Source organism: Lissotriton vulgaris, chromosome 10, assembly GCF_964263255.1.
Source record: "Lissotriton vulgaris chromosome 10, aLisVul1.2, whole genome shotgun sequence".
Classification (NCBI taxonomy): Eukaryota; Metazoa; Chordata; class Amphibia; order Caudata; family Salamandridae; genus Lissotriton; species Lissotriton vulgaris.
This window is the reverse complement of record NC_141698.1, coordinates 17,188,706-17,210,921: the sequence shown is the minus strand read 5'-3', so window position 1 is coordinate 17,210,921 and position 22,216 is coordinate 17,188,706. Positions and strand designations below refer to the sequence as shown.

General features: G+C 45.7%; 1 protein-coding gene across 2 annotated transcripts in view; it reads left to right on the top strand.

Moving 5' to 3' along the window:
• LOC147684339 (rho GTPase-activating protein 4-like) overlaps window positions 1–22,216 on the top strand; it is a 222,074-nt gene that overhangs the window by 192,242 nt on the left and 7,616 nt on the right. The window contains exons 16-22 of one of the 2 annotated variants that reach the window (XM_086940240.1): window positions 1,575–1,680; window positions 3,392–3,622; window positions 6,677–6,756; window positions 7,267–7,447; window positions 9,270–9,359; window positions 13,033–13,188; window positions 18,819–18,960. In XM_086940240.1, the coding sequence (XP_086796366.1) occupies window positions 1,575–1,680; window positions 3,392–3,622; window positions 6,677–6,756; window positions 7,267–7,447; window positions 9,270–9,359; window positions 13,033–13,188; window positions 18,819–18,960 (986 nt within the window). The remainder of the gene's footprint in view (window positions 1–1,574; window positions 1,681–3,391; window positions 3,623–6,676; window positions 6,757–7,266; window positions 7,448–9,269; window positions 9,360–13,032; window positions 13,189–18,818; window positions 18,961–22,216) is intronic. The other variant, XM_086940241.1, reaches the window with a different exon arrangement.

Genomic DNA, 22,216 nt, shown 5'->3' with positions numbered 1-22,216 from the left:
TGTTTTATTTTTCACTTTTGCTGCACTGGCAGCAGGGGGGGGGAATGCGATGCTCCTCCACCCTAATGGTGGGGCTGCTGCTTTGTAAAAACGACCCTCCCCGCACACTTGAAAGTCCATTTTATCCTGCAGGACATCCTGTTGTAGGTCCACGCCTCAGACCCTCTACCGTTTGTGAGGTACTGTTTTTTTTCTTTCCAAAGGGTAAGGGGTCTGCAGTTAGAAGTATCCAATAGTAGAACAAGTTACTTACCTTCGGTAATGCTTTGTCTGGTGAATACTCTAACCACAAGTTCCTTACTTTCTTCCCTCCTCTGCAATCTGACGAGTCGACTTCTATTGTTCTAGAGATTGAAGTTAGGTTTTGCACATCCTATAAGTTGACCCGAGTCTGATGGCTCAGCAGAGTTTCAAAAGAAACTGAAGTCAACAGGTAGAGGTGGTATCTATAAGAGATCTGCGCCCTCACTTTGGGAGGGGGTGTATAGATGTCATGGGGTGGGATGGTGACACCTCTTGCGCATGGGAGCAAAGCCTACCAAAGTTCCACATCCAGCCCCGGGCCTGGGGATATTCGAACGGTGAGGACTCTGCGGTTACATAGGGTATCCAGCAGAAAGAGCACAACCGAAGGTTAGTAACCGGTTTATTGGGGGAGGACGGAGAATACTTTCTTTACCAGGTGAGGAAGGCCTGGATTTGGTTTTGCAGCTTTTGGAATTCGAGGTTGGTTTTGCTGCTCCTTGGCTCTTTTGCATTAATGGCTGTTGTTGCTGTTGTGTTTATGCTTTTTGTGTAGTGCCAAACTCACTGTAGGGCAGCACAACGCGGTTCAGGGTCAGTTGTAAATAGTTTTTCATCTCCTGTGATTCACAAGTAAATCTTTGTACCGTCCGCCTACAAATGAAAGAGGAGGTTGTGGTGTCTTAGTTGGTCCTTCAGGATTTTGCATCATTAATAAATAGATGTCGGGGCACTCCGCAGGTAACCAGCCTGGATGCAGATGCCTGTCCTGCTAGTTTGACCCCTTCTGCCCTCTGTAGGTGTAAGGATCAGTACTATCTGAATGTCATTGATTGGCGGTAGTGTTGTAGATTCAGTGGGGCACTGTGTTGAAGGTGGCTGTACAGTCCAGAAGGATTAAAATGCTCAGTGAGCCCTGGTTGCTTATGGGGAGGATTCACTCCACGTGTGGACCTGGGCTCTTTCTGTCCCTTGGAGTTAGTTTCTTGGTGGTTTTGGATTAGGGGGGTGACTGCTCCTCCAGGACCTTGAAGGTCTGCGGCAGGCCCGCTAGCGGCGGTGATTGTAGAGGTCTGTTGCATTTAAGAGGAGGGCATCAAAGACACTTCAGGAACATGGGGACTTGAGGCGAATGGTGTGGCTGCATTTACTATAATTTTAAGGCACTGGCTTCAAGGCACTGTAGCTCCCTAGGCCTCTGTTGGATTCCTGGCCCTGGATGGTACCTCACTGGCCTGTGTAAAATGTTTGTGGTGAGTCGCAAGGGTTGGTTAGTTAACCTGCGGCCTCAAAACATTCTGTAATAACATTATTTAATTATTTTTTTGCAGAGATTGAAAGCACCACCGAGAGGGTAAGCCATCTTAGGAAGTCAATGGAGGGTCTCTCAAAGCCAGTCCTGGTGGTCCTGAGGTACCTGTTTTCCTTCCTGAACCAGTAAGTACCTTTTGGGGAGCTGTGGGCAACGGGGTCCCCCTCTGATCCTAGATCGCAAGTCTTCCTATCTCCACTTTCCCATCTAGTCTCTTTCCCCTAAAACTTCACCCGTCACTTCATGCCACAATACTGTACATAGTCCTTTATTTACACTATATTTATCCGGTAGTATTTGATTGTTTGAAATATTCATAGACACCCCACATATTCCCTGTCTCTCCACCATTCGCCTCTTCCTCAGCCACATCGCTTCATGCATTTGGTTGCATTCCAGCCTCGGGCGTCCATGTTCACCTTCCGCCATCACTCCATGGCTATTAATATATTTACCCATCATGCACCCCTTCCTCTATCCCCAATCTGTCCATCCCTCCCTGAAATAGCTACAACCATTCACCCATTCTGGTGGGGAGCATTGTGCGGCAGACCCCTCATGGTCCTATACTTGAGCAATGTGGGGTCCACTCCACATTACCATCCTATAGAATTCCTCTTTGTAGATGGGGCGGATCCTAAGTTATTCTCTATAAAGCATTGAAATTGACAAGAGTCCCTCCCTAGAAAGATGAGTCCTGGTGAGTGAGGCGACTCCTACAGTGCTCTGGACCGGTTATGCTTGCCTCTCATGTTAGGGTGTGGCCTCTCATGTTATGGTTTGCCTTCCATGTTATGGTGTGGCCTCTCATGTTATGGTTTGCCTTCCATGTTATGGTTTGGCCTCTCATGTTATGGTTTGGCCTCTCATGTTATGGTTTGGCCTCTCATGTTATGGTTTGGCCTCTCATGTTATGGTGTGGCCTCTCATGTTATGGTTTGGCCTCTCATGTTATGGTTTGGCCTCTCATGTTATGGTTTGGCCTCTCATGTTATGGTTTGGCCTCTCATGTTATGGTTTGCCTTCCATGTTATTGTCTAGCCTTCCATGTTATTGTCTGGCCTCCAATGTTATGGTTTGGCCTCTCATGTTATGGTTTGGCCTCTCATGTTATGGTTTGGCCTCCAATGTTATGGTTTGGCTTCCAATGTTATGGTTTGGCCTCCAATGTTATGGTTCGGCTTCACTTAGAGGATGTCCGGCACTTCTCATAGTTATTTTTCACTGACTCTGGAAGATGTTTGACATATTTCTGAACCTTTCCATGGTTGCTTCAATTTCCTGCTGGTTTTACTCCTCTAGACCCAAAATTCTTTTTTTACCCAAAGATTTTTTTTTTTTACGTACTCTTACTTTGAAATACCTAAATGACAACCTCGGTCAGTATCTCAAGATGCGTGCTCTCTGTGAGGGTGAAATACCTATTTACCTGTTTAAGGCAGGTGCACCATATCAGTTGTTACCAGTATCATGTAACGCTAAAATCCATACATGTTACGGTTACATTTATGCACCTTTTCTCCATGTATGTGAATGGAAGCGGGCACACGTGGCAGGAGCGAAGCTTACAGGTAGGCGCTAACAAGCAGGTGCCAGGATCTTCTTGCGTAGGGATGTGAGAAGACCTTGAACGAGAGGTACAGTTAACAATAACAGGAACTCTGGTTACTATTTTCGAAACTCCTCGCCTCGCGGTGCCATGGGGAAGGGGAGTAGGGCTGCACCCGATGTACCACTTTAGAGGCTTTCCTTGTGATGTGATGTGATGAATCTTCAGATTTGAGTTCTTCATCGTCTTATCAGACCCTTGCGGGGCACTCTTCCTTCTTCTCCCAGTTTGTCCCAGTACAGCGACGAAAATATGATGGACCCGCACAACCTGGCGGTGTGCTTCGGGCCGACGCTCATCTCCATCCCGGATGAGCAGGACCCTGTTTCGGTGCAGGCTCATGTCAACGAAGTCGTGAAGACCATCATCGTCCACCAGGAGAAGATCTTCCCGAGCGAGAAGGAGCTGGCCGGCCCGCTCTATGAGAGATGCATGACGCTTGTGGAGGATGACTACTGGTGAGAAACCATTCACTCTTCTTTACCCTCTCAATCTGGAGTACACCTGTAAGATGTCCCCTTCAGGGGAACCAGCGTGTATGTGCTGTATCAGTAGTTTGCCATGTTTAATGAAGTTTGTAATTATGGGTGTTAAGGGCATAGTGTAATCTGTGATTCGACATGTGCGTTGTGTTGACAGCGCATGACCAAAGCAGAGTGGAGAAAAAGGAGATTTCTCCCAATGAACTTTTAAAGAAATGATGGAGTTGATAGCAGTGTATCATTGAAGTGCGTTAAAGGGTAGGTCCTAGAGATTGCGGTTATGGGTTGTGTGACCAATGCACCTAACTGATACATTTAAGTAACTTGTCAAATTCTATTGTGGCAATGCAATTTAAATCTCAAGGTCCATGCTTTGCTTTGGATTCCAAATAAAACTGCAGTCTTGGTTTCAACATCACTCTGCTCTGCTGTCTGTCCTGCAGTCCACGTTGCCTCACTGCCATTGGTTGAAATCCTTGCATTCTTACGCTGATTGCAGTCAAAATGTCTGCAGCTTTTAAAGGCGTCGATAGCTCAGCCATTCTGAAAAGCTCTGTTTGCAGTGAGCGTTGCTCTGAATATCTTTATCTGTGTTTGATGCTCCTGTGCAGCTCAGCTGAACTAGGCATTGCATAAAGGGTTCAGGAAGGAGTACTTGGCTCCACCTGCCTTCCACACCAGTGGTTGGTCCACTCCTTGTGTGGCAGGGCCCCTCGTTCACACGCAGTCTTATGTCTCGGTCACTTCCATGTTGCTTGTCTGTACAGCGTGCTGGAGCCCTTCGGTCAATGCTAAACTTCTCCGCTTCCATCTTACTCAACCTTCAGCTTCAGTCAAAGCAAACATCTTTTTCAGGAAAGATTGATCGACTTGGTGTTAATGTTTCAGTGCAAGCTTCGCCTTGTGTTGCTTTTTCCCATATATTATTTTCTTATAAGTATGTTTTCAAGAGCATTTTCCCATCAGAATCTTCCCTTACCACATCAACGAACCAGGAATATTTATTAGTTAATACAAAAAGTAAACCTTCACGTGATAAACACTGTTTGCTCAATGTTGCTACACAGAACACTTTTACAGAGTAAAATGTTTACAACAAAAGTACTACAGAAAGAAGTGTTTACAGAGAAATATCTTCACACAGACACCGTTACAGTGGTAAGCTGCTACAAAGAAAGACTTTTGTGGAGAAAGAACTCAAGAGAACGCAAACAAATTATCTATACATTGACCAGTTCTAACCCCTAAATCTAAGCTCTTGGTCATTCCTAACACTAAACTTTACTCTTGCCCTAATCCTATCCCTAACTTTATGTTGAACCATATATTACTCTTTATCCTCAACCTAACTCTGAACCTACGCTTAACCCTTATATTAACCCTGACCCTAAAGTATAACTCTTCCTTTATCCCTTATTGAAAAGTTTGCACTTGCACTCCGTAGTATCTTTAATACCTTGCTAAAATGTATAACGAATCACAAAAAACATATTTAAATGTCTTTAATATTTACTATAGTAGTAAAATATTTATCTAGGGTGGGGACTCTTCTGAAATGTTTTTTATCTTTATTGACCATTCCCTGCAGTGGTTGCTCTGTAAAGGTATTTTTTCTCTATATTGGTTCTCTCACCCCTATAAAGACCTGAAAGCCCCACCATGGTACCACCGTCAATTGTTTTTATACGGATGGGAACAAACTTCTTGAGGATTTCTTGGTGTGACTGCTGTAGGTTCCTGCAGTTTTTTGAACTCAAGAGTGTCTTAGTTTCTGATCACATAAATACACACATATACACATTGACACAGATACACAAATGGGCACATGCACACCCACCCACACTTGTAAACAAATTAGTTAATTTCTCTTTAAGGAGATGAAAACCTGTTGTGTGCTTGAATAGGCCTTGGCTAACGTAAGAGGTTTTCATATAAGTCTTTTCTGGCCGATTCTTCAAAGCCACTCACATTCATGAATCTTTTAAAACATGTTCTATGGAGCTGTCCACTTGAATGTAACTTCCCTCAATAGAGTACATTACCATAGGTCTCAAGCCAGGCTAGAGGAGGCTGCCAGAAGCACCTCTCCTCCATGTCTGAACAAAGGCCAGTGTGTCAGAAACTGCCTCAAAGTACCACAGACTTATGGGATACACAAGCAAACACATTCCTCGTAAACCATCCCCTGGAATACTCCCAGGAAAGAAGGCAGCCTTGTTTGTCCAAGACGAGCCTTTCTTTAATGTCTCGACACATAATACCTAATAAAGATCCCAGTGCCTTTATGTTGGTGTAAAGTTAAACAAGTATCTAAGAATATTTAGAAATTGTCTGCATTAAATAAAACATTTGAATACTAATTTAGCTGATGCTTTATTTTAACACGCGAGCCTTGGCGTTGACCAGGTCTGTACGCTTTGCCTTACATTTGCACAACTTACACCGTCCATCCCTACACGGATCTGGGGTTCAGGGACTCTGGAGCCCGGATGAATCGCAGATACCGCCACCAGATGTAGGGTCCCTTTGGCCTTTTCCTGTAAAAAGGAAGAAATATGCCTCCAAATAGGATACCCCTTCCATGCCCATTACTGGCGCTTTTAGGATCCCAAGAAATGCCTTTAGGAGATTGAAATATGTTTCTTTTTAAATCAATGAAAATTCTGGGATTGAAGGTGGTATTTGGGAAGATTCTGAGGGGACGATTCTTGAAGGGACCCTGATTGGACTTACTGGTAGGTAACCTTTCCTTTCCTGGACCATTCAGCTTTGAGTCCTGCTGTGCTGTTTGCAGCAAATACTCTACACGTGTCTGACGTTGTGCTGTGCCCTCGCTGCCCGCTTGCATCTTCCTGGGAGTATAAGGATGCTTCATGAGCCTTGCCGCACATCTCCTGTCCAGGCTTCCGCGCAGACCTGTGGTTGGGCTGGAACATGTTCCCCTTCAGTTTGTGAAGACTCCTTTCATGACTGGCCCTTTTTTTCTCCCTGTCTCCTGTGCCCCCATCACCTCCTCTCTGCTGGCTTCAGTGGCACGGTCCGTCTGGAAACCGCCTTGGAGGAGATCGACCAGGAGCCGGTGCACCATGAAAGGCCCGTAAGCGAGGATGGTACGGAGGTGTATTTTGGGGAAGTTGAGACATATTAGGCGATGAAACAAATGAAGGCGACAGTCAGAGGTGGTGGGGGAGTTATCAGTCATGATGGCCTCCTTTAAGGAGGTGTTTCCAAAGAATCCATTGCTTTAGGGAAGAGGGTGGGCGCTAAGTGGGCCGGAGATCTTCCCTCCCCTTCGTATCAAGGTAAGGGCTCTCTTCGCTTGTGCCTAGAGAGGAGCCCTCTAGAGTTAGACAAGAGATGCAATGAGCAGAACCTCCACTTCCACACAGATAGAGCAAGTGGACACGGGTTCGGTACTGCCATACCGGAAGTGACCAAACCATGCTTTAGAACTGTGCGCCATAGTGAGAACCCTACTGTTAGGAGCCGACATTTAATTCACTTAAAGAGTGTGTATCCTCAACAAGTTTAAGTCCATGGAGTGGAAAGGCTCTAGTATAGCCCCTCACGCTGCATAACAAGGCTTTTTTCTAATATCAGTCCCTTTTCACTTGCACCAGAATCCGACATTGTGGAGGTGACTGCAAAGTTCGACTACATGGGGCGGACACCGCAGGAACTGTGTTTCAAGAAAGGAGACATGCTGGTTCTCCACCGCAAGACCGCCGAGGCTTGGTGGATGGGAGAGCTTAATGGCACCAAGGGGCTCGTCCCCCACAGTTATATCATCATACCAGAAGGGTGAGCCCGGCGTGTGCACCACCAGCCTTATCGCTCTGGCTACAAACTCAGAATGGGTGCAAAACAGTGAGAGGAACTGTGATGAAGGCCAGGCCTGGCCTCAGTATAAGTGTCGGTATTTTGTTAGTGTGCCGGTGTTCTGAATCAATATTTTTCTTCATCTCAGTACAGCTTTTAAATTAATCTTGTTTGTTTTTACAGATTACCTACAGTTTATAAATAATTATTTTAATTTTAAAACCTTCTTTGCAATAGATTATTAATAATGTGCACATTTAAGTATTCAGTCATTTTATTTATCTTAACTGCTTCAATAAAGAGTTTTGTGGGATTTTATATTTTTAAAGAATTCTGTACTTTTTTTTTCAGAAGTCTTCAATTTTTTAAATATGTTGAATTTTATAAAAAATATGCATATTTTTAAATACTTTTTACCCTTGTGAAATGTTTTGCATATTAGAAGTATACATACATGTATAAAGAAATCTATTTTTAAAGAAGGCCGCATTTCTAAAAATGTATAACATATTTTGAATTATGCGCATGTTTAAAGATATTAAACACATATTTCATGAGTTTTCTTAAATGTATGCACATTTAAAAAAAACTAAAAAAACCTATGCAGCTATCTAGAATTCAGCACATTTTCTACATAATATGCAGCAGTCTCTCATCATTTCTGATTAAAATTAGTAGCTACCGTTGAGCACCATTTTACTCCGCATATAAAATTTGGACCGGTGGTTGTATCGGCATCTGTGCCACAGGGGAAGACCTGTAGCGAGTGTAAGCGTTTGTTCAGTCTTCTATTATTCAAGTAATTCTCATTATAGCTACTGGTTCTGAATTCAGAGGCACCCACCAATATATAGGCTCGAGGTGCTAATATAGAACATTTACATGTTTATCGTGTGACTTTTTATTGGTTTGTAGAATCAGCTAATCTTAGCCTAATTTTAACATGTTCTTGCTGTAATTACATTGGCAGACTTCGCAGTACAATCGAAGTAACGGTTTATGAACTATCCGTATTCTACTGATCTTTATTGAACCAGGGTCTACAGTGGTCATTATTGGCATTCCAGAGGCATAACACTGCATGTGGTATTACAAAGTTGTGCCACCGAAGGAGATGGTTCTAACTTACAAGAAACCATTATGGTGGGAGTTCTAATAATCCTGACCTAGAGCGTTCCTACGTGGAGGACGCGAAGGGCAATTATCGAACGGGGTCCAACTTCCAGAAATATATTAAAGTGACTCTGTGGTACAGGGGTGACATGTCTGGTTTCCATGTCGTTATACTTTTTGGACATCTGCTCATGTCCGCCTGCTTCTCATAAGCGATTGGTAGGGATTGGCCGCCTCCTGGACTAGGGTTGGTGAAGTTACGATAGAGAGTAACGTCTCTAACTGTAATTGCAAGCTATATAATTTCCACTATTTCGATATCTGTATGTGATGTCATTGACCGGTAATGTGTAATTATTCAAACTATGACATAACAAGTGTTCAGTAGAATTTACACAAACCAACTCGCAGCTACAGTTCAAAACAAACTGATTTGGAAAGTTTGAAAACTCTGCCTGTGGCCACCCTATGTTTTTATCTATGTTGGGAAAATGACCTCTGCTGCTGAGAATCTTTTATTTAAAATACCAATTCAGATGAACTTCAGTAGATTCAACTTTGATCTCCTAGAACCTCTTTTCTTTGGGGCTGACTTTGGCAACGGGGTGATGGGGGCTTTGGTTATCGAACCTTCTTATGTGACCTTACAAGACTGTTCGACCGAACCTCATTCGCTCTTCTATAACTGCAGGACTGAAAAGAAACTGGACCAGCGGAACTGCAGGCAGGAGAAGGATGGTGGAAACACAATGGAGGATCAGCCCTTGGAGCCCACTGGCAGGTAGGCGGAGTCCTTCTGAGGGGTAATTTGATGAATAAACTCCAGAAATGAGAACCAAATCACGTTCCCATGATGTGAATCAGATAAAGATGGAGATGTTGAAACGAGCAGCCGGACCGCTTCTCACGTAGTCACTAAAGTCAAATCTTAATCCATCTTTCTTGACATACGCTGTAAGGCTTTTCTGGTTATCTGGAAGCATGCTGATATACAGTTCTATAGCTAGCCTCACTACACAAGGAGGCTCTAGGAGGTCTGCAGAGACGCAACACTCGCCGTGGTATAGAAGTGTAGTTTGAAGTCCTTAGTCCTTGGACTCCTAACGGTGGGACACTCCGATCTTGTGGAGTTAGTTACATTGGACAACTGTTGGCTGTCAATATCGGCGTGAACATTACACAGTCTTCCTGAAGGAGGGCGATTTTTGGGACAAATATGACTTTTGAGCGCAGTATTTTTTGAGTTTCATTTAAAGCAAGACATTTGTTACCTTCCCTTTTCCTAGAAGCCAAGTGGTGAAGCAGGGCAAAACTTGCACTGACGGGATATAAAGTGTTTGTTTTTTTGTTGCACCTGGAAAGGACCAAAACCTTTCACAATACTATTAAACATTGGATGCTTGTAGGGTCCCTTCTTTAGCATTGAGGGCTGCAATGTGTCTATAGTACAATAGATAGCCCTGTCTATACATCAGAACTATGCCTTCCCTAAAACCCATGCACCCCCTTCCCATGCTGATGCAATCTGGGCCACAGCTACTTCTGCTGCCAATGAAGGACACACAGCAGCTGGTGTCATTTGAAAAACACACCACTGGCCTTTTGCAGATATTGTTGGAGGTTGTGTCTAGGGAGACGACCACTTTGACCTAGTCGTGCTGAAAATATTTGGTTAGGTTATGGAAAAGTGGAGTCTCTTCCTCCCATTCACCTTTCTTACTGTTGAGGAATCTTCGCAGAGAGGGAACTGAAGGGACTTTAGAAGAAGGACCGGTTGCTGAGCATCGCACTGACTCTCGTCGTCAGTCCATTCAGGCTTCTGACCTCCCCGTCCCCTCATCTGTCGCAGCCGCACTACCCTGTGGGGCGAAGAGCGACTGAAGTGCTGGGGTCTGACAGGGGACACTGTACGAATGGATGGAGTGAATCATTCGTGTGGCTTCTCCATTACTTTTCGAAGCTCTTGCAGTGCTGGGGCACCTGCTCTCCAGCAGTGTTTGCTGGTCGGACTGGGCTGTAATCCAGGCATTACTGCGGTGTGTATATATTACTTTATACCCTGCTGCTTCTTCTGAAGCCAAGATGATTCTGCACAACAAGAACGCGAGGAAAGGCTTCGGTTTTACGTATACACGGCATATAGATCATAACTCCTTCAAAGTTCTTTGATACAGTTTGGGATTGCGCTTCCTAAAATGGATGCTGCACAAATTCATTGGACTGTTTCCTTCATTGAGGAAAGTTATTCCCTCCAGCGTTTCGGTCACCAGTGGGCTCTCCTCTAGCGAACAGTCTGTGCCCCAGGAGCGGCCGCCACCTTCCAGAGATGTACTCGCCTGTAAAGAAGGGACTTACCCTTTTCCGTTGAACTGCTCTAAGCACCGCATGGGAGAGAAAGGCGATATTGGAAAGCTATGGTATAAACCTCTTGGGTAGAACCGTTCGTTAAATATTGGGCTCCCATCTACATCGCTAAGTCTTGCTGGGGAGTTATGGCAATAAGAATTACTCGCTATACATTTCCTGCATTTTGGTTCTACCACACCGCATTTGTATGGCCAACCTTCCTTCCCCTCAGCTATGCAGTGTTTCTTATGTAGAGCATGCTCTTCGGCAAAGAAGTGTCTGATGTCCTGATTGGAGATGGATGGATGATGGGTGGGTGGGTGGGTGGGTGGGTGGATGGATGGATGGATGGATGGATGGATGGGTGGGTGGGTGGATGGGTGGATGGGTGGATGGGTGGATGGGTGGATGGGTGGATGGATGGATGGATGGATGGATGGATGGATGGATGGATGGATGGATGAAGGATGGATGGATGGATGAAGGATGGATGGATGGATGAAGGATGGATGGATGGATGAAGGATGGATGGATGGATGAAGGATGGATGGATGGATGAAGGATGGATGGATGGATGAAGGATGGATGGATGGATGAAGGATGGATGGATGGATGAAGGATGGATGGATGGATGAAGGATGGATGGATGAAGGATGGATGGATGATGGATGATGGATGATGGAGGATGGAGGATGGAGGATGGATGATGATGGAGGATGGATGATGATGGATGAAGGATGGATGAAGGATGGATGATGGATGATGGATGGATGGATAATGGATGGATGGATGAAGGATGGATGGATCGATGGATGATGGATGGTGGATCGTGGGGGGGTGGGGCACCTACTTGAACTCCTGCACTTAGACTTCTAACCTCTCCTAAAGTGCCAGAGCTGCCCCTCCACTATTGTCAATGGAGCGACCTGCAGTGCATTTGACTGCAGTGGTCCTAGGTTAAGAGTAAGAGTTCATGTGTTGCTATGGAGATTAACTTTTACCAATTCAATTTAATTGAGGAAAAGACTTGAAAGTCTTTGGATAAATTCGGACCGGTGTCATTTTAAGGGTCATCTTCTTGGGAACCAACTAAAGGGCACCCTCCCTCCCTCCCTCCACCCGGGCGCTAGCCCAGATCCTGGCATCAATGCACGGGGGCTCTGGGTTAAGGGCGCTGGCTTCGGAAGCGTGTCGCTTCCATAGTCCCAAACTCCTTGGAGACCGCTTTCACATGCTCATGGAGCAAGAGGTCTCACTGGCAGTAATCCACCCAGGGTGTTTGTAACTCACAGGTAAACTCCGCTAGGCAGCCTCGCGTCCTCGCATCGTTGTTGGATTTCCACTGCATTTCTAAACTCCAGTCCGAAGTGTACTTTCCTTCCTGGAGGCACCTAAGCCCACTCTTTGTTACACCAGCTCTCGTCCTTTGACGACAACCATTGATGTAATATCCACAGGAGAGTCACTTGGGTCACCCCACATGCTCTCTGAAATCTCTGCTCCCTGGGTACAGTCGCAAGGGCATATCTTCGACACTGCCAAACCATCCTCCGGTATATTGTTTCCAGTCCAACATTTGCTGCCACGTTTCTGGATTCCAAATTATTTTATGGGTAAAGTTTGTTGAGTCTCCGAGTCGGAACGAGTTACTTAACTGTTTTTGTCATTCTTTCTGCAATATCACTTCCATCCATGGCTCAGTTTCTCCTTCTCTGGCTTCTTATAGTGTTTTGAAGTGGCTGAAAAATATGGCGGCGCTTTCAGAGACTCCAAAGCAAGTAGTTGCTCAAAATCATTTTCACATCAGAGGTATATACCGCTTTTGTAATTCCAAGCCTGGTTTACAGAACTGAGGGTAAAAAGGCTGGAGACCCCTGGGAGCTGAACCACATGGGTCTTTGGCCTCACTGGAGGAAGCCCGGAGGGGGTGGGGGTGGGGGGGGGGGGTTCTTTTTCTGTTTCTGTCCACAAGTTGGCACCATTTCAAGCTATTGTTTACTGCCTGACGCTTGTGATTCCACAACAGTAACAGCAGAACAAGACTCCCTAGCTCTGCATTGGGTTTGTTGACATGTGCACCAGTCATGTTGTGTATGTTTCTTTGTCAGGTTACGGGTTAACTCGGACGGAGCATGCCCACCCAGGAGGCGCGAGGAGGGAAGCCCAATACGGAAGCTGTCCTCACCGTTCGGTGACCCCGGACGTCTGGCCTTTGCTATCCCTCAGAGTGGGCCTCCTCCAAGACTGCTGATCCATGCCGACAGGTGAGATGAAACCTTCAAGGAACATTGGCTGCTCATCGGGGTGCACCGTAGTAAAAGCAGGGACTGAACCCTTTCCTTGCCGCCACCGCTGCATGTCCCACACCGGCCATTACCCCTTCTTCTCGCACCATTTTACCTTCCTCCATATTTTATGTCACTCTCTGTTTACGCTTTCTCCTTTTGTCATTCTGTTCTATCCTTTACACCTTCGTTTTTTATCTCTTCCCCAGTTTCCTCATTTGCCCCTTCTCCCTCCTGTCTCAGTATTCCTATAAAGTTCTGTCTCTTCCGTTCTTTCCTCTAATTGCTACATTCTATTCCATCATACTTTGTCACCTATCCATCTACTTTTCATTTGTCCATCCCTTCATTTATACTTTTCTTACCATTCATTCCCTCTCGTTGCTTTCCTTTCAAATTGTACATTCTCCCTTTAGATTTTTTGTTTTCCCTTCACTTCGTCCTTTTCTTAGATTGTGTCTCTTCTTCGTCCGCTCTACTTCACTGTTCATTATATTCTCTATTTCTGAGGGAGGGTTCTTCCCACAGTCCATCCCTTTATGACCCCTCCCAGGTGCCTGACTGTATCTGGAGGAAGCTTGGAATGGTCCTCGTGTGCCGGTGGGTGGTGCCATCAGCCGCCATCATGGCTCCACCCCGGACATGGTGGCACGGAGCAGCCTCTAGGAGCTCCTCCTGCAGACAGGAGGACTTCACTTTTTTCTGTGCTTTTTGGCAAGGATCCAGAGCTCTGCTCATACTGATTTTGGACATTACCAACATTTTCCTCCCCAAAATGATGTTTTTTGAGCGGTGTCGCAGAGATGTTGCCATTGAAGCCTGCAGGCTAGAAGCCCTGAGTCAAAGTCCTCACTAATCTGTCTCTGGTGACAGGGCATCAAAAATACAACAGATGCAACAAAGGCCCCCTGATGAACCCCAAGGAGATCAGGCAGTGAGAAGCCAGACTTTAAATGGCCCAGGCCCTGCTCATCCCGTGCTGTCGCTCTTGCTCCTATCTTTTACTAGCATTTTCCCTGCTTTTTGAGAGCTGCCTCCTTTTTTTTTCCTTGTTCTCACTGCCTTCATGCTTTTCCCTCATTTCACTGCTTTCTCCTTGCTTTTCCCTCATTTTCACTGCTTTCTCCCTTTTCTTTTAATGCCTTTTCCTCTCTTTTCCATTGTTTTCACTGCCTTCTCCTTGCTTTTTGCCCTGTTTTTTTTTCAGTCCGTTCTCCTCCTTTCCCTTGGTTTCAATGCTTTCTCTTGCATTTCCCCTGTTTTTGAGTGCTTTGTCCCTGTTTTCCCTCATTCTGACTGCTTTATTTTTGTTTTCCCCCTGTTTTTTTAGTGCCTTCCCCTTGCTTTTCCCCCATTTTCCCTGCTTTCTCCTTGCCTTTCCTCCTGTTTTTAAGTGCTTTCTCCTTGCCTTTCTCCTCGTTTTTTGAGTGCCTTCTCCATGCTTTCCCTAGTTTTCACTGTTTTCGCACCATCACCTTCTGTAGGGTCAGACTATTCAGTAATTGTCTGCCTCGTAGTGCGGCGACTCATGTAAAATGTAAATGTAAATTGATACTTGTATAGCGCACTACTCGCCCGCAAGGGTCTCAAGGCGCTTGTACGAATACCGCTGTGGAACCCATCCTGGCTTTCCCTGTGAGGCGTCCACTCCTGGGCACCCCAAGGTGGAGGCCAGGCATCCTTAGCGTTGTGGGGACCGTTGTGGAGATTAAGCAAGCTATTGCCCAGAGTTGCAGAGTGGGACTCCATGATTGGAATAGGCACCGAGGCGAGAATTATCAGGTCCGTGGAATTTTGAGCCCAAGACCCGCCGAGGCGGGGAATTGAACCCTGGTCCCGGGCTAGACCTCTGCATCAGGATCTGCCGCTCTAACCATTGAGCCACACTTCTCCTCTCATTACTTTCGCACAGCCCTATGATGACGGTGATCCAAGGCGGCTCCACTTTCTCTGCACCAGCGTTCTGAAAGCGCGAAAGCTCTTTTGACTCATATTCCGATGCAATCCAGTTGCCCCCACATAGGTCCGCGTGAGAATGGCGCCGCGGAGGAAGACCAGCTTTGGTCCACACATTCTACTGATGCTGCCCGTTGCCTAGATTTACAAATCCCTGCGATCTTTACTTCGCTCTGCGGCAGGCTCTTGATTCTCTGAATGGTCCTCCTTCTGGATCGAGTGCATCCTCTGCAGTGGTCCTCGGGGTGCCGAAAAAGCAATGCAACTACTCTTTTGTCAGAGAAGACAAAAGCCACTTTGCTTATTCAGATCTTCCAGTCTGATCCCGCGAATTCTATCCTCTTTGTCCTTAAACGAGGCAGCGGATGGTCCTTCCTGGGTAGCCTGATCTAAGGCCTTGGCGGCCCTGGCAGTTTGCTGTCCGCCTCACACCGGCACCTGCTGACCCAGAGTTATTGAAGCCGCGTTGATCACCCAGAGGGTAGTGGTGCTAACCGTCAATGTAAAACGGAATTAATTCCCATCTGCTCCTACTGATAGGGAGTCGAAGTGGATTGGTGCAACGGGCAATGAAGTCTTACCTTCAGCCACTTTTGGTGCTGTGTTCCCTTCATTTTTCTTGCATCTGACCCGCTGTTGCAAAACCCTTAGGGAACTGGCACCGGGTGTACTGCCAGCGTTGCTGCTGGATCGCCAAGCGTTCTTTTCACAGAGATCAGGATTAACAAGACCCAGCGTTGTGATCTTGGGTCCACTGCATCATAATATTATGTCGTTGAAATGTAGAATGTCCTGTGTGAGCTTCTGGTTAAGCGATTCTATGTTAGACAGTTACATTTGGAGTGCTGCAGCTGTGGCTAATAAATACACATCTGGAAGTATGTCTGCCTGCTGGGATTTACTACATTATACTTCATTACACACAGCCGTATATATTTTGCCGTCTGGACTCCACAGACCCTGTTGCCCTTGCAATGGGAGCCCCTGCAGCCTCCGTGGTGCGAGGGGCCCCCAAGCTCCATGGGCCCTCTCCAGCACTGGCAGGTCCTTGGCCTGAGAGTTTCGGAATGGGTCTGGAGGGTAGGGGACCCCTGCATGTACATTGCAGGGGGACCCCCTCATATTTCGTCACGCCTCTGCCAGTAATATACGTTTACATGCGTATATTTTCAGGAAACATCTAGGCTGCTTCGGTGGAGACGCTCGTTGATGAGGCCAAGCTGTCTGGCGAGAAAGCTGATTCTGCCTTAGAGAAATATAATTACACCTGTGCACAGTTTTGCTCTCTGGGTCGAGCCTCCCCAGGATGTCCGTTACATCAACAGCCTACTGAACATGTCCACTATGCTGTGAAGAACGTTTGGGCTTTCAACATCAGAGGCCGTGAGAAGCGGGGCGGACAGCAGCAAGCCTTCTTTCTACTCTTCTCCGGGCAGCACTACAAGCCCACTTTAGGGTGCCCAGAGGTAATAGAGAGAGCCCAGTAAGGAGCCGGACGCCACATTTCCTGTCCCACTAGCGTTCAATCACCTCCGACCAATGGGCCTTGCAGATGGTCAAAGTAGGCCATGCCCATCACTTCCTGAATGCCCTCTCCCCATATTACCCCAGTTTTCATACTGGTTTTGGGGTATTATGTGCAGATGCTCCTCAGAGAAGGGCTGATGTTGGTCGCCAGGGGTGCATCAAAACAGCGCCTGAAGAAGAGTAGGTTCACAGATGTTACTCTCAGTACTTCCTGGTTCCCAAAAAAAGCATGAGCAGGATTCTGGACCTCAAAGTATTGAACTCATGCCTCCGTCCTTCGATATCGATCACTGGAGCAGTGATACCCCTCAATCTGCAGGACAGTCACTTTCATATACTGATCCTGCGGTCTGTGTTTGTGATGCGATCCATCACTTTCCTACTGTTTGCTCCTACAGTGGGCCCTCGAATCTTCAAGAATCTTCATGCACTTGTTTCCGTACTCCGATGAAGGGTTGTTGAAGAGCTTGGAAGGATTCAAAAGGTGAGGCTTCTGCAGGTAGACGGAGTATCTACCAGAAAGAGTAGGATTTAAGGGAAGTAGTTTGTTATGCCCTCCGTCTCGCCTCCTTCCTAAGCACCGCCAAGAACCTGTGTTCTCTGCAATCTGCTACGTACAAGGGCAAATTATCTTCAGTGAACCTCGCACACGGGTTGTCTATAAACTCGCTCACTCTTCATTATTTTGTATCTTTAGTGAGCCTCGCACACGGGTTGTCTATAAACTGGCTCACTCTTCATTATTTTGTATCTTTAGTGAGCCTCGCACACGGGTTGTCTATAAACTCGCTCACTCTTCATTATTTTGTATCTTTAGTGAGCCTCGCGCACGGGTTGTCTATAAACTGGCTCACTCTTCATTATTTTGTATCTTTAGTGAGCCTCGCACACGGGTTGTCTATAAACTCGCTCACTCTTCATTATTTTGTATCTTTAGTGAGCCTCGCGCACGGGTTGTCTATAAACTCGCTCACTCTTCATTATTTTGTATCTTTAGTGAGCCTCGCACACGGGTTGTCTATAAACTCGCTCACTCTTCATTATTTTGTATCTTTAGTGAGCCTCGCACACGGGTTGTCTATAAACTCGCTCACTCTTCATTATTTTGTATCTTTAGTGAGCCTCGCACACGGGTTGTCTATAAACTCGCTCACTCTTCATTATTTTGTATCTTTAGTGAGCCTCGCACACGGGTTGTCTATAAACTCGCTCACTCTTCATTATTTTGTATCTTTAGTGAGCCTCGCACACGGGTTGTCTATAAACTCGCTCACTCTTCATTATTTTGTATCTTTAGTGAGCCTCGCACACGGGTTGTCTATAAACTCGCTCACTCTTCATTATTTTGTATCTTTAGTGAGCCTCGCACACGGGTTGTCTATAAACTCGCTCACTCTTCATTATTTTGTATCTTTAGTGAGCCTCGCACACGGGTTGTCTATAAACTCGCTCACTCTTCATTATTTTGTATCTTTAGTGAGCCTCGCGCACGGGTTGTCTATAAACTCGCTCACTCTTCATTATTTTGTATCTTTAGTGAGCCTCGCACACGGGTTGTCTATAAACTCGCTCACTCTTCATTATTTTGTATCTTTAGTGAGCCTCGCACACGGGTTGTCTATAAACTCGCTCACTCTTCATTATTTTGTATCTTTAGTGAGCCTCGCACACGGGTTGTCTATAAACTCGCTCACTCTTCATTATTTTGTATCTTTAGTGAGCCTCGCACACGGGTTGTCTATAAACTCGCTCACTCTTCATTATTTTGTATCTTTAGTGAGCCTCGCACACGGGTTGTCTATAAACTCGCTCACTCTTCATTATTTTGTATCTTTAGTGAGCCTCGCACACGGGTTGTTTATAAACTCGCTCACTCTTCATTATTTTGTATCTTTTCATAATATTGGGAACAACTTTTATTCTTCACAGAACTTTTGGGCCTATTGCATATGACTTACTTTCTTTCAGAGATTGATAAATAATATGTAATAAATAATAAAGATAAAAAAATATGTAAAAATATATTGCAAGTAAAGCTGCTCTAGAGTAAGCAGTGAACGTCAGAAATGTCCAACACGTTGACTTGCTGGTTTTTGTTCAGTTTTGAAATTCTTTTCTTGTCACAGGCTGCCACCAGGGCAAGCGGGCACACCAGAACGCCGCCCCTTGCCAGAGGGCTTACCCAAGGGGTTCGGTACACCGAAAATCCGTTACGGGCTCAGTGTGGAGCGCCAGTGGCCAGAGAAACACACCGTTGAGGTCGACAAGGTAGCCTTTTTCATTTTACTCATTTTACTGTCACAAAATGGTGTCACTCTTTTGTCAAAAATACAAGCAGCTATTTTTTACCTTTCTGCAAAAGTATTATGACTGGTTTGTTTGTAAGATTTGTAATATTTGTGACCATGATTTAATGTGTCCCCCCCAAGTACCTCCAGACCAGCAGGCAGGCCTGCATGTGAGAAGGCGCTGGTATTGTCAGCTCTTAAAAGTGCAACCCACATTTTGGGTTTTCAATGATTGGCGGGCAAAGGATTACCGACCGATGCAGAAAATATACAAGTGAGAGCAGCTTGGCACCATTTGAGCTTGTTGGAATAGGACATGGCCTGTTATCGAGTTGTTATAAGTCACTGGTTCTCGTGCTAAAAGGGTATAGTAACATAGTCATCGATAACACATTAAGTCTCTAGGGTTAACAGTCTGGTAGCAGTGCCGCTAACACTGCCTACTTTGGCCTGATAAGGCCGAAAGACTAAATATTTAGAAATACGACTGTTCACAGGTTTAAGGGAATGATGGCAAGAATGTTACTAGGACAAGGATTAATCATCACAGCAAGGAAAATACGTATGTACATCTGATAAGTTTTCAAGGGCTATTTATCAATATACTTTAAAGATGGCTGATTCAAGGACAACTCTTAAGATTTCTATTTGGTCATCTGCAGAATGTAGGGGCTACTGGCTCTGCAGTGGCAAACCATTTAGCCAGGTTAACTTGTATCTCTCAGTTGTTGTGTGCGATATCTAGATGTTAAGCTGTCTGTTATTCACACAGTAACGGCAAGAGCATCATCCTCGAAGCTGGGGAACCGGGTTCGAGTCTCTGCGGGGACGCTCAACATCCTGTGATTCTGGGAAAATCACTTAATCTCCCTGTGCCTGACAAAAAAATTAATGTATCCACCTGTAATGCAACTGGTGCTCCTGTAAAAGCGCTCCGATACCTTCGGGTCGAGTTCGCCCTCTATAAAAAAGTGTTTTAAAACGATAAAATAGCAAAATAACACCACCACAGAACATTGCACATCATGTCCTATAATGTACCTTTTCATGCTGCATATTTCAGTCAATTCTGCCACATAACTTGATCCCCCTTTGCCTCGTACATGCAGTGGCCCAGATTGAAAGCTGACTAAGTTATAGTTGCAGGATAGTCTGGGTCATTCAAGAAAGAGCTAGTTTTATTCAATTTCATAATTTTAATATCCAGTTGGATCTGAAGTAAATACCATTCATTATCTTCTAGATAAAAAACAATCCAGGCTCTGATGCATCCTTCAAACAACTGATTCCTCACCTTAGAACACGCCCCAGGTTCTCACACTGTATTTTAGGAAACCTTTCTCCTCTGTAGTTTTCCTGTGTGCTGCTAGGTGGCACCGCCTATAAACTCCACCCATGTACACAGACATCGGTTCCTTTCTTTTCGCACCTTCTGGTGCATATCTGGAGCTCTGCTCCCAACTTGTCTGTTGGTATGACAACTTCTAGAGTATTTACTAGTGTGCTAGGGCCCGATGTCCCCAACTGGAAAAACCGGTTTCAAGCCATGCCGCTGCTGCAGGAAGCAGATGTCGCTCGTGGACTTGCACCAGGTGTGTCTTTGGTATCTGGGCTCAGGCTATTATTATTATATGCATTTTTGTTATAAATGCACCTTCATGCACCTGAAGGTGATTTGAGACTGGGAGGTCAATCTGTTGGTGAGGCCGAACACAAAAAAAGTTGCGGCCTTTATGCAAGTCTTGGCCTGGGTCTGTTGCCGAGATTGTTCCTGTGACCGCTTAACTTTGGGCTTGAAGTCCTCGTTTAAATCCAAGTCAAAATGCAAGCATAAGTAAGTGGAGCGGGACTCCACCCCATTCTTCACCCCGACTCCAAAAAGAAAGCGAGCGGACGTCTCCAGACTTTAAAGCCTGTGTTCTTCACGACTTTTATGTCAGCTCGTTGAGCAAGTAAACTCCTGGAACTTTCACTGCAACCGCCCTGCACCACGTTATTCCCCAGATAAGTTGGTGCTGAGTACTCAAGTGGCATTATTGCCAAGTCGTGACTCCCTTCCACTTGCAGAATCCATCCCTCTGCCTGTGTTCTTTGCTCCTCACCCGCTCGAAAGAGGAGAAGAGGCTTTATCGACGGGACCTCAAAAGGACTAAAAGTTTTTACAATAATCGTACCAAGGAGCATTGAGTGGACAATTAGGTTTTTGTGGGGCTCTCTGGAGCAAAGATATGAAAGTCTTTGCAGAAGAGGACTCTATTGAGGCCCCCTGCATTAAAATCTGCTGTGCACGGGCCAAGAAGCAGTATCTGAAGTTCTGAGAGCCCATTCCACCAGGGCTAAGGCTGCTACCACTGTGCTTGCATGCAGACTGCCTGGCCTTGACATGTGCCAGGCTGTGATGTGGGTGCCAGTGCACACGTATGATAAGCACTGCTGCTTTGAAAGCGAAGCCCTACGGGAAGGACATTTTGTATGCTTAGTCCTTAAAGATTGTTTTTTTCTGAGCCCACTCCACATATCCTCCTCCTGGTGAGTTTCTGCTTTAGTGTCTATTCTAAGGTGCGGCATCTGCTGTTCGGAGTATCCATCAGAAGAACAAGTTACTTGCCTTCGGATATTCTCTATCTGGTAGAGACTCTATCCAACCGGAGCTTCTTTACTGTCTTCCCTCCTCTTTGATCTGAGGAGTGGCCTCTTTTTTAACATCTAACAAGATCCTAAGTTACTAATGTGCACACTGGTACCAACAGTTGTTTACGCTCCATGTCTGAGCGGTTCAGAAAAGGGGGTGGTGATGAACAGAGTGTCTGAATTAAGCGTGGAAGGGTATACACAGATGTGAGTCCCTAGCTCATTGCACCATCAGGATTCAAGCAAGCCGGGCCGAAGACGGCTGAAATGCCAGAAACCGATCCCCGGTAGCTTGTTTCCTTCCCAGTATAAGAATTGGCTTGGTAGTTTGGTCTGCCCTGTTCCCATGATGCACTGGGCCAGGGTCAGACTAATTTGCATATAGCCAAGTTCTGAGCTGGGATGGTGCAGTGAGCTGAAAAACGGTGATGGATCAAGCCCTGATCTTTGGACTGGGTAAGAGTGGTCTGCTTAATTCAGACACTCTGTTCATCACCACCCCCTTTTCTGAATCATTTTTGTCCACCATAAGCGTGGAAGGGTATACTCAGATGTGAGTCCCTAGCTCATTGCACCATCAGGATTCAAGCAAGCCGGGCCGAAGA